The sequence below is a fragment of the Muntiacus reevesi genome, chromosome 6 (genome assembly GCF_963930625.1).
Source record: "Muntiacus reevesi chromosome 6, mMunRee1.1, whole genome shotgun sequence".
NCBI lineage: Eukaryota > Metazoa > Chordata > Mammalia > Artiodactyla > Cervidae > Muntiacus > Muntiacus reevesi.
This window is the reverse complement of record NC_089254.1, coordinates 61711393-61728806: the sequence shown is the minus strand read 5'-3', so window position 1 is coordinate 61728806 and position 17414 is coordinate 61711393. Positions and strand designations below refer to the sequence as shown.

Here is a 17414-nt window from a genome sequence, read left to right as displayed (position 1 = left end):
TTGTCTCATCTTGTGTCACTGTATCCTCACTGCCCAGAGCAACAAAGAACTCATCAGAGCAGAGACACAGTCAGTGATTGTTGAAAAAGCAACTCTCATTGAATCCTTCATTTTTCTCCTCTTGTTGGTACAGTAAAAGGTGAAGGCCAACACCTACTTTATTGGTTTTTGTTTTTTTTTTTTTTAAGTAGCTAGCCATCAGTTCAGTTCAGTTCAGTTCAGTCACTCAGTCGTGTCCGACTCTGCGACCCCATGAATCGCAGCACGCCAGGCCTCCCTGTCCATCACCAACTCTCAGAGTTTGCTCAAACTCATGTCCATCGAGTTGGTGATGCCATCCAACCATCTCATCCTCTGTCATCCCCTTCTCCTCCTGCCCCCAATCCTCCCAGCATCAGGGTCTTTTCTAATGAGTCAACTCTTCACATGAGGCGGCCAAAGTATTGGAGTTTCAGCTTGAACATTAGTCCTTCCAATGAACACCCAGGACTGATGTCCTTTAGGATGGACTGGTTGGATCTCCTTGCAGTCCAAGGGACTCTCAAGAGTCTTCTCCAACAACACAGTTCAAAAGCATCAATTTTTCGGCACTCAGCTTTCTTCACTGTCCAACTCTCACATCCATACATGCCTACTGGAAAAACCATAGCCTTGACTAGACGGACCTTTGTTGGCAAAGTAATGTCTCTGTTTTTTAATATGCTATCCAGGTTGCTCATAACTTTCCTTCCAACGAGTAAGCATCTTTTAATTTAGTAAATTACATGATCCTCATGGAATTACTATATCAAGCACTATATCCTAGTGCTGATATGAAAATCCTCTATTAAGTAAATCCCACCTATATTTTTGAAATATTGTACTTTTCTAAGGATTCACTGAATGCTTATGAGTCTTTCAGCTATCAAACTGCAACTGTGATTCAGGTTCCTTTTATTTTCAGCATGTTTCCAACCATGCAAAGTAGTTTAGTTGGCAAAATGGGGGACTGTGTTATGATGGTGTTATAATTACTAAATCATCTAATGCTGGAAGCATCATCAGTTAGAGTAGAATCTTTAAAATGTAAATGACACACCCTTGAAAGTTTCAAATATTAGAAGCAATTTTTCACAGATATTCCTTTAAGGAGCCAACAGCATTGATTTGTTGAATTAAAGAAAACCACTACAATATTGTAAAGTAATTAGCCTCCAATTAAAATAAATTCATTAATTAAAGAAAGAAAATGAAACCTCTAGGAATTCATAAATATGCCTTTTTTAAAGGCATACAGCTATTACAGAAGTGTTGCCCTAGTGTTTTGTAAGGAAGCTCAATGCCACCTTTCTCCATTGGCATTGAGTCACATACTAATTGAAATCCATGTCTACAGAGTCCTGAATATATAACAGGGAAGGTGAGATTCTGGTACAGTTTCCTTTTTTTGACTACAATTCTAGTTTTCTGCTGGTGCTGGTCAGTCTACATTCCTGTCTAGATCCTCTTTGATGTCACATGGGACCCCCTTGCATGGTTACTCAATGGGAATTTGCAGGTCTCCAGATGCAGTAAATAATAAAATTTTAAAAATTGGTTGGGGAGATAACTCTTTTATTTTCCAAGTCCATAAGACATTCTTGGAGAACATGCACAAAGGCCAATTTATCCATTATGTGCATGTGTGCTAAGCTTCTCAGTCATATCCAACTATTTGCATCCCTATGGATTGTAGACTGCCAGGCTCCTGTCTCCATGGGGTTTTCTTGGCAAAAATACTGGAGTGGGTTGTCATTTCCTCCTGCAGGGGATCTTCCCAGCCTGGGGATCGAACCCCTGTTTCCTGCATTGCACATGGATTTTATTACCCCCTGAACCACCAGGAAAGCCCTATGCATTGGGATAATCCCACAATCTTTTAAGATACTGCCATGAGGAAATCTGTATTTAATGCTCCTGTATTCAATGCAAGTCTGTTTGTTATCACAAAAGAGGAGGGACAGTCTCAGGTCAGGATCCATGTGGATGTCCTCTGTTATCCTGGGTTATGTCTTAAACACACAAAAAAATCCTTCATGACTAATTTTACTTCCATTATATTTTGAGAAGAAATAAATACAGAATGTTCAGCAAGGGGGATTTAAGAGTGCATGTATTTCAAAAGTGTACCAGGAAGAATGCCAAAATAGTTGGGTACCATTGCTCTCTCATGGCTTATCTCAGGGTCTTCTACGTGTTTATCCAGCTTTTTGCCTAGGGTGCTGACTGCTCAAAAGTTGGAAAGAAAAACAACTTCTGTGTCTCAGCAGATCACACACCTGTGATATTCCTGACCAATGCTGCTGTACAAAGGCTGAGACTCATGTTGGAACTGCACTTCCTTTCTTCTTTGACACAAACACTAATGTTGTTCAGTTGTTCTTTGTGACCCCATGGACTAGAGCACTCCAGGCTTTCCTGTCCTCCACTCTCTCCCAGAGTTTGCTCAAGTTCATGTCCATTGCATTGGTGCTACTATTTAACAATTTCATCCTCAGCCACTTTCTTCTCCTTTTGTCCTCAATCTTTCTCAGCATCACAGTCTTTCCCAATGAGTTGGCACTTCGCATCAGGTGGCCAAAATATTGGAGCTTCAGCATCAGTCCTGCCAATCAATATTCAGAGTTGATATCCTTTAGGATTGACTGGTTTGATCTCCTTGCTGTCCAGGGGACTCTCAAGAGTCTTCTCCAGCACCACAGTTCAAAAGCATCAATTCTTTCAATTCATCAATCAATCACCAAACACTAATGGGCACCCAGAATTCTTCCTCTTCTTAGTTCTTTTCCATAGTCTGTATCCAACTATCTTTCTGAGAGTTGAAAAGACATTTCAGCTTTTCTTTCATTCATCTTTACCCGACATTTGATGTCATAAAATACATTGTACTCTATGTGTGAGAGAGTGTGTATATGAAACAAAGTTTCAGATGAACCAGTACTTACTTTTACTATATGCGAGGAACTCCATTTTTTATTTTATTAACAATATATTGATTAAGTTCACTATACTAAATTTGTATCACAATGCGCAACCTCAGTCAAACTTGTACTTAGAAAAATATTCATACTGTTCAGATTTAGCAGGAGTTAATATGTTTCGGGGGGCTTCCGTGGTGGTTTACATGGTAAAGAATATGCCTGCAATGCTTGAGACCCGGGTTTGATCCCTGGGTCAGGAAGATCCCCTGGAGAAGGAAATGGGAAACCACTCCAGTATTCTTGCCTGGAGAAACCCATGGACAGAGGAGCCTGGTGGGCTATAGTCTGTGGGGTCACAAAGAGTCACAAACATACCATACCAATGTCTCTGGTATTGGCATTCCATGGATGTATGTGGACCAGGTGATGAAGTAGCAAAGGATTTAGTAAGAGAGATGGAACCTGAGAACTGATGTTCCAAAAAATGACCTCTGGGTGATTTTGATGCAAAACTTGAGAATCCTGACCTCCAAATCTAGGACTTGATCGGATTCTTGTAGGCAATTCTGATGAATCCTTTAAACTTTTTCTTTTTTGGTTCCTACTTTTTATTCCAATGTAAATTCTCTGCACTTATTTGGGCCTTCCTCCCCTTCCTGATATTAAAAAGATTCTTCAACATCTCTTCCTCAGAGTTCTCATTGCAGTACTGCCTTTTTCAAACTTTGGAGAGAAACAAGGTATAAAAATATGCTTATACCATATTTGTAAGGGAAATAATAGCAGTTTCATCAGCTGCTTGCTTAATTTGAATCAGGAAGTGGGCTAAGCACTTTTCATAAAGATTGTATTTTATCTTCACAACCCTATGACATACGTGTTATTCTCACTTTAAAGGTGAAAAATCTGAATCTTACACGGTTGCTCAGTGTTGTTGGATATGAAAGGTTTGTGCTGTTTTACCTTTGAACTGAGGTTACTCTGTAATAAAACAAGAGCTTATAGCACTAATTACAATCAATGAATCAAGAACTTAATGAGTGCATGCCCCATAGAGACACAAAGAGGATTAAAACATTACCCCTGCCACATAGAGTGTACAATCTAGTCAAATCTCTAACTTAAATAGCAAGGCATGTTTACATGTATATGTATGGCTGAATCCCTTTGCTGTTCACCTAAGACTATCACAACATCGTTAACCAGTTATATCCCAATAAAAAATAAAAAGTTTAAAAAAATAGCTGTGTATGACCTAAATGAGATTTTGTCTATAACATGATGTCTAGACAGTGAGCATTTAGTTGACAACTATGTGATCCAAACAATAGAGCTGTGACTTCAGAGCAGCATGACGTCACTACACACGAGAGGGAACTGGGAGGCTTCATGTAGGTGGCCTTGAAGGACACATGAGTTTGAAATGGTAAAGAAGAGAAATGAGGACGTCTCAACAGCTGGAGGATCAACATACAGTAAACATGTTCAACCAGGATGTATACCTGTAGGGACTTCCCATGTTGTGCTAGTGGTAAAGAACCTGCCTGCCAATGCAGGAAATGTAAAAGATGTGGGTTCAATCCCTGGGTCAGGAAGATCCCCTGGAGGAGGATGGCATCCCACCCCACTATTCTTGCCTGAGAATCCCATTGACAGAGGAGCCTGGCAGCTACAGTCCATGATGTCACAAAGAGTCAGATACAACTGAAGCAGCTTAGCTTGCAAGCATGTATGTCTGTAGAGTAGAGGTTGTTTAATCTTGCTCCTCAGAGATATCTCAGGAGCTAGGGCAGGGATGGGGAGTGTCTTGGTTCTTGGTAGGTAAAGACCTATCCTTACCAAGGTCAGAAACATTTTCATGTGTATACTAGCTCCTAAGAAATCATCTGAAAATAAAGGGTACTGATGCTTTAAAAAAAAAAAAAAAGTGGGTGAAAACCATTTATATAATGAAACAGGATATCATGTTGGAAAAGAGGACATGAGACCTTAGGTGCTCAACTAAGAGGCAAAAATCAGAACTGACTTTGTCCACTTACGTCTGTGGGCTCTGTGCCCATGGACGAGTGATATGACTTGGCTGATTCTGTTTCCAATAAAATAAGAATCATAGGGATTATTATCACATGATAAAGTTCCCAGGATTAAATAAGCTGACTACGTGAAATGTGCTTTATAAATTCTAAACTCCTATATGAGGTCGGCAGTTGATTTAACTTTCAATATGGAGAATTTAGATACATGAAAAATTTTTATCATTCATCAGATAGAAAATGAGAACTGTGAAAGATGTTACTCCAAGGGATTTGAGTGTTAGAGTAGTTTGGGAGGATTAAGCCGACCTTGGGAAATTGGCTGGAAGGAGAAAGGGTGGAGTAGGGGTGATTAGCTTGGTGGTGGTTATTCAGTCGCTAAGTCATGTTCGACTTGTGACCCCATGGACTGTAGCCTGCCAAGCTCCTCTATCCGTGGGAATTTCCCAGCAGGAAAACTGGAGTGAGTTGCCATTTCCTTCTCCAGGGGATCTTTTCAGACCCAGGAATCAAATCCAGGTCTCTTGAATTGCATGCGTATTCTTTACGACTGAGCCACCAGGAAGTAAATAGTTTGGAGGTTGGTAAATTAGTCTAGATGTGAAGGGGTGAGGGGAGTCAACAGAACCTGAAGACTAACCTCAAAGGGCAATGGCCAGAAAAAGAAGGAAACATAAGAAACATTTTTTCTTTTAAATGAAATGTTTTTCACATTCGTGCTCATTTAAACAAAGAAGGCTCAGAGACTTTATTCATAGGAAACTTCAGTAATGTTCTGGATTAAGGCTGGCAGGAGTGGGTAGGGTAGTGTTTTGGAGGGGGAGTGTTTGGGGGTAGTGTTTCATTATAGACAGTTTGTTTCAGAAGACAATGGGATACTCAAGTGAAGACATTTGGTGGAAGTAAGTGCAGATCTTGTAGTTTTCATATAGAGGGGACAGGAGGAGAAGTGGGGTCTGCAAGACAAGGAAGAGGTACAAAAGGGTGAGAAAAGGTGAGAGGAGGACAGGCTTGTAAAGCAGACAGAAGGATAGTTAACAAAGTGAGAGGAAACCCACAATAGCTTGGGAGGGCAGGAGCAGCCAGAGAGACAGCAAAGAGAATAAGGATTGAATGAAAATCATCGAATATCAGCAAACCGTTTCTTCGTATCGACCTTATTTTATCAGAAACTAAGAATCTGCAATATCATGCGTGTTGCTTGCCCAGGGGCGCAAAGCTAATGGAAGTAACTGAAAAAGCTGGGCTCTCAGCCTTAACACCCTTGGGTGATCTTTGATATTCTCTGCCTGGCCCCCAGGGCCTTGTATGATGAGAGCTGTAGTCATCTTTTCCAATTTAATATCTCAATTCTTTTTGTCAATGGTTTTTACACACGCTTCACCACCACCCCCTTCCTTTTTCTTATTTATTTATTTACCTATCTGTCTAAACCCTCTCTGGTCCAGGATGTCCACCTCCTTCCTTGGCCCGCACTGCCCAACTAGCATGTGGAGCCACATCATTTTCTCCCAGCCCTTCGCCTCCCAGAGGCACCACAGGGGCATTGCGCTTGCCCCAGGGCTGGTTCACTGGCTGCTAAGCCCATGGCAGCTTCTTGTTGGCTGGGGCACAGTTCTTTCTTTGAAACATTAATATGTTTTGTTAAAAGGATATTTTAGGGGTAAAATGTTCAAATACATGGAGCCTCGGGTGGTAGAGTTGAAAGAATTGCTACAGCAGATTAAAGAGAGAAGGTGCTAGAGAAGGTGAGACATTCTGGAGACAAGTACTTATTGCAGGACTTTAGCTAGGAAGGAAAGAGGGGAAAAGTCTAGGTAGGGGCTTTACAAAGACAAAGGGTCTTTTGTTGCTGCTTTGGTTTGATTCTCCAGTTTGGAAAGAAAGCCTTATATACACAGTGCTTCCCAGGTGGCTCAATGGTAAAGAATCGGTCTGCCAATGTAGGAGAAGCAAGAGAGGCAGGTTCAATCCTTGGGTCAGGAAGATCCCCTGGAGGAGGGCATGGCAACCCATTCCTCTATTCTTGCCTAGAAAATCACACGGATAGAGGAGCCTGGTGGGCCATAGTCTGTGAGGTCACAAAGTCAAACATGATTGAGCACACCTCATACACATAGCTGGGTTTCCACCTAGGTTAGAGCATCATGTTAATATACTTTAGTATAAGAGTATAGAGTATAGACCTCCCCTTCCTATGTTCCTGGTATACAACTGCTCACAGGAAGAACTTGAACCTTGTCCTATTTGGGGTTTCCACTGGAAACCTGATCAGTAAATAGGGTCCCTGTTGGAAAGGAAGGATACCCCACACATACGGAATGGCTCAGATGCATTGAAGACAACTCAATATCGGGTCCAAGGAGAGACAAGCTGCAGTAGCTTTGAAAAAACAGGAGGCCATGTGTGAACCCACCCAGACCCATCTCCCTGTGCCTGAGTGCCTTGGGACCAAGAGAGCTGGGTGATTAAAGCAAGAGACCCTTATCAGGAACTCAAGAACTCTGCCCTCTCTTCAAAATATGAACATATTTTTCCTTATAAGCCAGAGACCCACACAGAGGTGAGAGAGAAGGAAAGCAGTTTCAACAGAGATCACAAATACTCAGAAGACACTTGATGGGGGTCAAAGGTGGGTCAGTGACACCGGGTGGGCTACACAGTATAACTTCAGCCACATAATGCTTCATTGGAGGTGGCACCGGCATAGGCAACCTGTGCATGGGGGCATGACTGAGAAGAAATGCTCTCCTTAAATGTTTTCAAAATCCAGAGAGCAAGAGACTGGAGGTCTTGCATTTCGCAAGGAGAGAGGAGGAGGACTGGACTTAAGAACAAATATGCTTAGAATCTATAAGCTGGGAAAGCCAAAGAAACCATTTGGTAGCATGAACGTATGTAGTCAAAGAGGAAAGAGATAGTAGAAACAGAAAAAAAAAAAAAAAAAGAATACTTAGGAAAAGTATAAGATCTCAGAGAAGAGAAGAAGGAACTGGTGAACAGCAGAGTTAAAGGCATTGGTCCTGGAAAGAGGTAAGCAAACCATACAGCTGGGAAGGGATGGAGCTTACTGTACTAAACCTCTTATCTGGCAGGCTAAACTCATGTGAGTTAGGCAGGTGATGCCATGGGTGGCACGAAACTGTTATGTTGGAGGCCAGGAGCAGTGCAGTGTGGGGATATAAAGGTCAGTGTGATTCAAGACAGTCCCTCAAGGGGTACTGATGAAGGATGGATGTACTGCATCAGTGGTCCGGTGGAGATCTGACATGCAGTGTATCTCATTAGCACACAGATTGAAGACATGTCCTGAAATGTTACCCACCCGAACCATCATGAGGATTTTTGAAACAATTGAAAATTATAATGAATACCTATGATGTGCAAGGCAAACTACAGAGGAGGTCCTTACAGTGTATAAGGTGAGGTTCAAACCTTGAGGCTTCAGAATTTAGAGGAGATGCACAGCAGAGATTGCTAGATACTAGATGCTTAACCATCATCCAGTTTCTCCTTTTTGTTTTTCTTATTCACAGGGCCTGAATTCATTCCAGGTGGCACTATGTTCTGATAAAAAGAATGTATTTTGCAGCTTTTCTTAAATCTAGAAGTGGTCAGTAAAATGTAAGTAGAGTCATTGGGGGTGGGCTTTCATAAATATTCTCTAAAGGGATCTGATCAAGTAGGAGGCATATCCTTTTGCCACCCTCTTTTCTGCTTCTTAATTGGAATGAGGATGCAATGACTAGAACTCCAGCAGCCATCTTGGGCCATGAGGTGAACTTGAGAATGAAAGGCCCATACTAAGTTTAGTGGAGTAGAAAGGGAGATGGAGCCTAAGCTTCTGGTGCCTTTGGACAGTCATACAGGTCCTACATTACCTACTTGCTTCTGTTATATGAAAGAGAAATGCATCTTTACTTTGTTAAGACCACTTATATAGATGTGTGTGTGTGTATATATATGTATATATATATATATATATATGATGTGTATGTGTATATATATATATATAATATATACTAATCCTGTTGAAGGAGAAAAGACAAACTTTTGAGAAGTTAAATATGGGAGTCACATAACAGCTCAAGAGAAGAGATGCTTAGTCAATTTGAAAGACAGTAAAGACCTCTTATCCTGGGAGGTAAGGAAAGTATGAGGTCAGGAAGTGAGCAAGGAGCTAAGTTATCCTGACCTTAAGCCTCCTGGGTGCTGTGTACCATCTCACTGTGGCTGCAATAACAGGTTAGCAGTGAGGCAGCATTTTGACCAAATCTGTCTGTTTCCAGGCCTTCCTGATCCTAAACTGCAGTCTCTGTTCTATACTATTTCCTCTTCCATTGGAGTGATACGATAAAAGTATTACTTAAAAGGATTCTGCAGGGCATTGCATCTGTGATGTTGGTGTATGAATGAACAAATCATATGATTTCTGGGGGTTGCAGTCAACAGGGAACAGAGTCGGCCGTACTAAGGAAGAGAACTGATACTCTGCCCTTGGTGAGTGTAAAGGGGGCAACTGGGTGATTCCAGGAGTCATCTGATATCTGAAGGATGATTAAGTCACAGGAGTCAGTCCCACACACCTTGCTCACACACAGCACAGTATCCTGGATTCCATCAGTCCACTGCAGGAGAGAGCACACATCAGATTTGTGCATCCAAATTACGGAAGAAATTTCATTATCTCTGGGGTCTTTGCCTATAGTCCCACTCTTGCTTGAATTTCATGTGAAGAAAGCTCTCAGATGAGACGCTTTTTCTGAATGTTTGCTTCTTCCCCAGACATTCAGCCAGCTGCTTTGCTTTGTAGCTCTCCCATATCACCAGAAGGGAGACAAGAGAACACATCTCCTGTTGCAGTCTCTACTTCCAACATGAGTTTCTGACCGTGGAAACTAACAGTTTTCAAAGGTTTTCTGGACCAACAAGACACTGAGAAGGCTCATTGCGGGTCACCTTGGAGAGAACAAGGGTAGGGAGGAGACCGCACCTATTCCACTAAAGGCTAAACAGAACTGCCTGTTTTAAAAATCAAACACAACAGATTCTTCTAGTTCCAGATGCTTCCTCACTTTCGTGCTCTTTGCTCAGACAGGGTGAGCAATGATCAGACTCAACGTCTGGGGGGCCTTAACGAGGCCAGGCAGTCCAGGACACAGTCTCAGGGAACGGCAGGTGTGCCAGGATGCCAGCAAGCAACGGCGGCCAGTCACTCCTGCGTCCGCGACATACAGGGGACAGGCGGCTGGCTGCCTCTCTACCTAAGGCAAACTTCTCTCTGTCCCTAAGGGGCACTCGGCTTCCCCCTTCCCGACTCCTCTGCCCCTGCCTTCGAGGGGGTTGAAGGAGCGAGTGCTTTCATCACCCGTCCAGTCCCGCGCCAGCGGCTCCTGGCACCCTTGCCCCTGGGAGCGCAGCAGCCGTGCGCGCCGCGGGACGCGGTGCTTAAGGCAGGGGGAGCTTGGGGGCCGGGGAAGCTGCGTCTCTCGAACTTGGCTCAAGAAACCCCGCCAGCCGTGGAGCGGCAGGATGAAGCAGGTCTTTAGCCGAACTTGGGCAAACTGGAGCGGTCGCCGCCGCGCGTGCCTCGTCGCGCAAGCGAAGTGGGGAACCCTTTTCCCACCTTTCGGGACCTGGTCGCCAAGAGGTCACCTCCTCCCGGTTCGGGGCAGGGTCTGGCGGGCCCGCCCCCGAAGGTGGTGAAGTCTCTTTCCCGGCCACACCGGTGCGAGAGCCGCGGCCCCAGGCCCCAGGGCGCCCACTGCGGGCCGCACCCGGGCAGTGCAGCCCGTGTCCCTGAGCTCCGGTGACCGCAGGTGAAGGAAAGCCGCCTTCACCCCTCGCCGCGCCTCCGGCGAGGCGCCGTCGGGCCTGCAGGGCACGCAAGCGGGCAGCGTGGGCGCAGCCCTGGGCCCCGGACCAACCAGCCCCGCGCGGTCCTGCCACCTCTGGACCCATTTCTAGTGGCCTCACCAGCCTTCGCAGCTGTCCCCATCTTCCTCTCGGGAGGCAACCTGAGCACAAGGGCATCTGGAGTGAGGTCACTGCCACCTTGATTTTTATTTTGGAAGGGGCTTAGTTGTGCTTAAGAGGGTGAGCTGCTTTGCGTTTTTCAAGTAGGGTTTAAACTTACACTCACACAGAATTTAGCCTCTAATCGGCCAGACTTATTTAAAAGGCACCGAGTAAAACCTTCCAGTTTTAACATCCACTCTGGTGTTTGCTGGAAATTTGCCACCAAATTTCGGCTCGAGCTGAAGGTTACCAGGATTTATCATTGTTTCCCCAGGATGTTTAACCCTCATGGGCACTTCTTCTTTCATTTAAGATACTTAAAAAAAAAAAAAAAAAAAAAATCATGTAAGCACTTTGGCCATTTTGTTTAAGAAATTTGTTTTATCTCTTCTGATTTTGAAATCCAGAAATATTTCTGAAATGGGGAGGAGGGAAGGTTGGAGACAGAAAGCAGCTGTGTACCAGGAAATAATAAGTATCATGCAAAAATATCACAGCTAATAGATGTCCTTTAGGAGTGGAAATATCTATTTAATTGCTTTAAAAATGTGGGTGGAAAAACACAATTAAACATTGTGATAACAAACCTGTACAGATAATTTCTGAACAATACAAAACAAGTGCTGAAAATTTTTTGTTTAGGATTGAAATAATTGTTCCAAATTATGACACCACCTACCCAAATATCACGTTGCCCCATCTGCAAATCCTTGAAGAGGAATAGTTACCAATCCAAAGCATTTAGACTCGTTCTTAATAAAAAGAAAATTGCATAGCTTTTTATACTGTTGTACATCCTCAAATGCATCTTCCAATATCATTGTCAGCTTAGTGCTATTCTCGATTTTTTAAATGTTCGATTTTCCAGAGATACATAATATATAAATTCCTAATAATTATAAACACATTTTATTCATTTGATTTTAATAACATGCATTTTCATAATTACTGTACAACTGAAGTAGACATTGAATTATTCTGTGTGCATGTTTTTATTCAACAGTATATTCTTAGACACCTTGCTCAAACAAATTAAATGAATTTAAAAGAAAATAAAACATGAAAAATAAATCCTTCCAGTAGAAACAGAATCACAGTGCTTTACAGAACAAAAGGAAAGGAAAAGAAGTTCTCATAGGAAAAGAGATTTATTATTACATAGAAAATTCTCACAATAGTTGAAACACACTCCAGAAACTAGTAAACACCTTAGATAGAGTTGTGCCAATTATTCAGCCCACAAGCATCTGCTTTGTCTTAATTAGACGGGGGAGGTGAATGACCACTGTTTATTTTCATTTTCCTCATTAATTATGAAAAACTGCATTTAATTCATCTTGCATGGTGAGAGATTGGCTGCGCAGATGTAAGTCGTAAGGGAAGTGGCTGTCGGTGGGCAACCTGAACATGGCACCCTGCCCAAGGGGACCCCTGGGTGGCACTGCACAGTAATGCATGCCATAATTGTAATTTTTGCCATAGTCCAAGGTTTCTTCTTGCTTCAGGGAAAATATCCCATTATAGTTAATTGGGGGAGGACTTAAGGGACCTTCAAACTGAGGGCTGGCACACTCAGGGGAAGTGCTTTCATAGAAGGATTCATACGCACTGCAATAATTGTAGGGTTTCATGGACTTGGAATTATCAAGAGTTCCATGCCCTGGGGGAGTGGTGAGCTCAGGGCTGTGGTAGGGTGGGTAGAAGGTGGAGTAGGGTGACCTTGTGTGGTGTGCAGCCTCCCCGCCCTGACCCACCAGGAAACTCCTGGCATTGAGCTGCAAGCAGCCTGCCACCAAGTTTGTAGTTGGCTGGGAAAGACCTTTGCATAAGTTTTGGACGAACGTGAGCAGATCAGGTCTCTTGCCGATTCTCAGAATTTCAGAAAGTGCCCAGATGTAGTTTTTGGCCAGCCGTAAAGTTTCTATTTTGGACAGTTTTTGGGTTTTCGAGTAGCAGGGGACCACTTTTCTCAAATTGTCCAGGGCGTCATTGAGGCCGTGCATCCTGTTCCTCTCCCGCGCGTTAGCTTCCTGTCTCCTGAACTTGACCCTCTCCAGTCGGAGCTTGGGTGTCTTTTTTTTCCTAAGACCCCTCCTTCTGGGCAAACCGTTTTCATCTTCCTCCTCCCTGTCTTCCTCCTCTTCTTCTTTCTCAGTCTCTTCTCCAGGGGCCCTTTTGATGCTCTTTCCTCGAAGGACAATCTGTTTGGAAAAGCTTTCTGGTTTCTTAATTTGCTTCTGGTCCTCGCATTCTCTAGAAAACTTTCTGCACATCTGGGATTCTGGCATTACAACAGACTCATCAAACGGTAGTGTTAACATGGTTCTCTAACCTTAAATTACCTGAAAAAATGCCAGCACAATATTTAAAGTGTTTTCATTTTTGAAGTTTATACACGTAAAACATATTCAATGACTTAATCATAAGAATACGAAAACATAAGAAAAAACTGATTCCAGGACTAATTTTTTTATATTAAATAAAAATTTTGAGTTTGTGCAGCCTAGTAATTATAAAAAAATTGACACATGCAATAGAATTAATGTATACAGGCAAACTATCAAAAGAAAATAAAACATAAAGTATTTATTGTAATACCACCACTATCTCCATTTCTCTTTGATTTTAAACTGATTTTTAATACACAAAAAGGACCGTGGAATTCAATCAAATGCAAAACATGATATAGCAATGCAGAATTTCATTAATTCCAATTCCCCTGAGTGCAAAATGAGAAGAGACACCAGTTTTTAAAAGAAAAAGTGCTGTTTCTCCATTAGCTGAAAAATTTGTGGAGATTTTGTTTAGGAAGAAAATAAGCCTTAACTTTATTTACTGTATTTTATAGCAGTGAATTTAGGTAGTAGCTGTAGAAATACACAAATTTAAGGAGAAGATTAATCAGAGTCAATTTAGAAAACTGCTTTCTTTCTGATCAGTAAAGAAATATGTAAAAGAGCACTATTTTCCCAACCTTTACAAAAAAAAAAAGTGGGGAGAGGATTAGGCTATTTTGGGATAAACTCTATAAATAAATTTTCAAAATCACTGGCATTATTTTAAGTTAAAGAAAATAGTGAGACTCCTTTTCTATTTAAAAATTTTCTCAATGTAGCTGTTTACTGCTATTCAAATCATCCTGACAAAAACCAGTCTCGTAGTGTTTTTGTTCTACGAACCACAGAAGTCTCCCTCTAGCTAATATCTGACAGGAACGGTCCAAGGATTCTGACTGCAACTGTGCACGTGTATTCAGAATCCTGAATGAAACGGAAAAATAATTTGTGTTTCAAATGCAATTTTGGCTTTTGTTTGGTGAAGCAGCAAGTATTTTCATCTAAAGTCTTCAAACAAATAGGCATGATAAAACAGAGACTTTTTAATTTAACAATTTCTAGCTCCCTCAACACACACACACACACACACACACACACACACACACACACACACACACACAAACTCTTAGTAATGTCCACATACTTGCAGTTACATAATAGCAGTGAAAGTATGTGATAATTACATCATAAGAATGAAATATGATAAGAAGTTATAAATGACAAAGAGCATATAAATACTATAAGACAGTGACACTGTATCTTTAAATACTTGCATGCAAAGCCAGCATCAATTGAAGTATATCTTTATTTATATTACCTTAGGTTTTAATTTCATTCAATAATCAGTTTTCATTTTGGATCTTCCAAATCTTTTCAGGCTGAGTGTCGCATCGTCTCCTGGAGTCTCTAGATCTGTGTGTATCTGCACTATCTCATTGATCTCTAAAAAGTGACATTGATGCCAACTGCCAGAGCTGGTACCCATGCCATCTGCTAGTGACGTCACAGGGCAGAGAGAACCATGTGATCCTCTCTCTTGGGACCTTCATTCTGCACTGATCATCTGGCATCCCTGTAAGTGGGTACCAGCATTCATGCATCAACACAGAAGGTTAGACTGATAGGAAAAAAATCTGCACCAGCCTTGCACATACAGTAGGTGCGTTTCTCCTCGAGCTGCTTCGGCTTCACTGGCAATCTGTAGAAATAGCTGTGTTAGTGTTCAGCTTCTCCCTGCCAACGGTACAACTATTAGGCAGTCGTTAATATTCCATTCATTTACAAGATGGGCTTTTGTGTGAGCGAGAGAGGTTTTTTGTTGTTGTTGTTGTTATTGTTGATGTTTTGTAAAGATCACCATCCCGTTTGTGCACCTGGGTACCCAGGGAAAAAAAAGGCAGTGAAAAGGAGCTGAAATCAGGAAAATGGTCTTGAGATGCTTAACCAAACTAAGATTTGTGTAAGCGAACGGGGATCAACAAAGGTCTTCTGATTTCCTTGTTTTGTTTCATGGCATGAAACTTATGGGTGTGTGTCTGTGTGTTCTCTTATTAACATGTAAGACTTCTGTGCTCCTTAAGAATTTGGAATAAAAGAACAGTTTCTCCATCTGGGGTCTGTGAAAGACATGCTCAGATGCTCCCCTTTCTACACTTGCTGGTATCTTTCAACAACTTTTCAGAGAGATTCTTTGTGTATCTGTATAAAATGCAGAGACAACTGCAAGCCCACTGTGAAAGACTTCAAACTGTATTCTCATGCCCTCTTCCCAAAGTCACAACTTTACTCTTATTGTCTGTCTTTACAGCCTTCACTGACCTGTTCCTCATTTCATTTCATAAACAATAAACATAAAAATGATCACTTAGGTTTTTATCTTTCTCTCTCTGACATTCTGCTGAGTATTTTAATCAAAGTTTAGCTTTCCTATTTTTTAGAGCTTTCAGATTTTTTTTTTCTGTTCTCCTAAAAATCATCCCTTCACATTTTTCCCCTTGTAGATCAAAATCAATTTAAATATCTTCTCATCTTTATACCAATATCCAGTTATTTTTCTCTGTCAGATTTTTTTCATATTTATCTTTTTTCTCCCACTTTTCCCTTTTGGTTTCTTAACAAAAGCAGGGTAGAAACAGTTAAGTAAGGCTGGCAAAGCCTTATGGATAAAACGAACTGTGAAGCCAGAGGCAAACCTCGCCTTCTTTTCTCTACTCCCCTGCCACCGTCACCCTCAACCCCTGAAATAAGAGGACATTTTATTTCAGGATTGCCTGTCAACTAAAGTTAAAAATGCACTTAAAAAAAAAAATAAAAGTTTAAAAATAGACAAACACAACCTTTGCTGTTTGACAACTGAGTAATCTCTTTCTATAAAGTGAGACAGTATGCTTTTGGTATTAAAGTAATCCCTGGCAGAGTTGTAACTGTTGAATCTGTGTTAGCATTCCCCTTATAAATCCCAGTTTTGAAAGGTTTAAAATTCTGCTGCTTTAATGCATTTTAGTTCCAAATTGGCATCGGGGGCCTCAAGCTAAACGCAGCTTTTCTCCTGTCATACCCCACTCATTTCCGTCTCCTCTCAAAGTTACCTGACTTTTCTTGGACTGTTTTAGAAAATTTGGAAGAAGTTGACAAAAAGAAGAATCATGCTAAGTAAAGGAGGGTTATTTTTTTCTCTCAATGGTTTGGTTTAAAAATGCAAATTTAAAATAAAAATAAAGCTATACACGCGTAACTTAAAATAGGTGGGTAGGTTGGCCTAGCTCATGTGTTTTTTTGTTTTTTGTTTTTTTAAATAAACCGACATGCCAAAGGCATTTCAAAACGTGTTGTTTAAGGGGATAGTCCTGGTAATGGGTGCCTTGAGTCTATTTCCTATAGCTTGTGGTTCAGAAACTACATATACTTTTTATATGATCGCAGAGAATTTCTATAGGAAGACCAGGTGCAGATTTTGTTTGTTCTCAAATATAGTTTACTTTTCAAAGGTGAAGGAGCGTAAGTATCAGAATCACAAACCGCAGAGCAGCCAGCCTTGTCGTGAATTTGCATATTGCACTGTATCCTAAAGTTACAAAGTCTCCAGAAGCCACATTGTATTACAGGCATCACAGACATGAAAATCAAAATTCAAGGAACAGATAATATGGCGTGTTGATAGAAAATTATCACCGATGTAGCTCATCCCAGGGATAGATTTTATATTTTATCTTTGCTATGTACAGACAAATGAGAAACAGCTTTCCATGAAAACATTTGGGGCTGTTCTATTTCTGCCTTTGAACATGAAATAAAATTCTTTGGTGATGGTAGTGATGTGCTGGGGTGGGGGGAATAGAATCTGTGTTGAGGTTTTCTGAATATTAATCTATTGTTTGATAGTCTTAGGTTTTTTTTTTTCCCCCCCAAAAAAAGAGGAAACAAAAAGTTATGTTAAGATTTAGCAAGGATTCAGTATGTTTGTACAATAATCTTTCAAATAAAATTTCATTATGCATTTTCTACTATAGTTCAGATATGCAAATGTCTGTGCTGTTAATATGCATTCATAACATACACCATAACGGCTGTTCTACTCTCTGCTAAGA

At 41.4% G+C, this 17414-nt stretch overlaps 1 protein-coding gene across 1 annotated transcript; it reads right to left on the bottom strand.

Moving 5' to 3' along the window:
• Window positions 1-12297: 12297 nt before the first annotated feature.
• NEUROD6 (neuronal differentiation 6) lies at window positions 12298-13311 on the bottom strand. The gene has a single exon (XM_065939848.1). It carries the CDS (start codon window positions 13309-13311, stop codon window positions 12298-12300), a length of 1014 nt encoding a protein of 337 aa, XP_065795920.1.
• Window positions 13312-17414: the final 4103 nt, after the last annotated feature.

Excerpts from the sequence above, each read along its gene's own strand:
- NEUROD6 (XM_065939848.1), bottom strand. The coding sequence starts at position 13,311 with ATGTTAACACTACCGTTTGATGAGTCTGTTGTAATGCCAGAATCCCAG.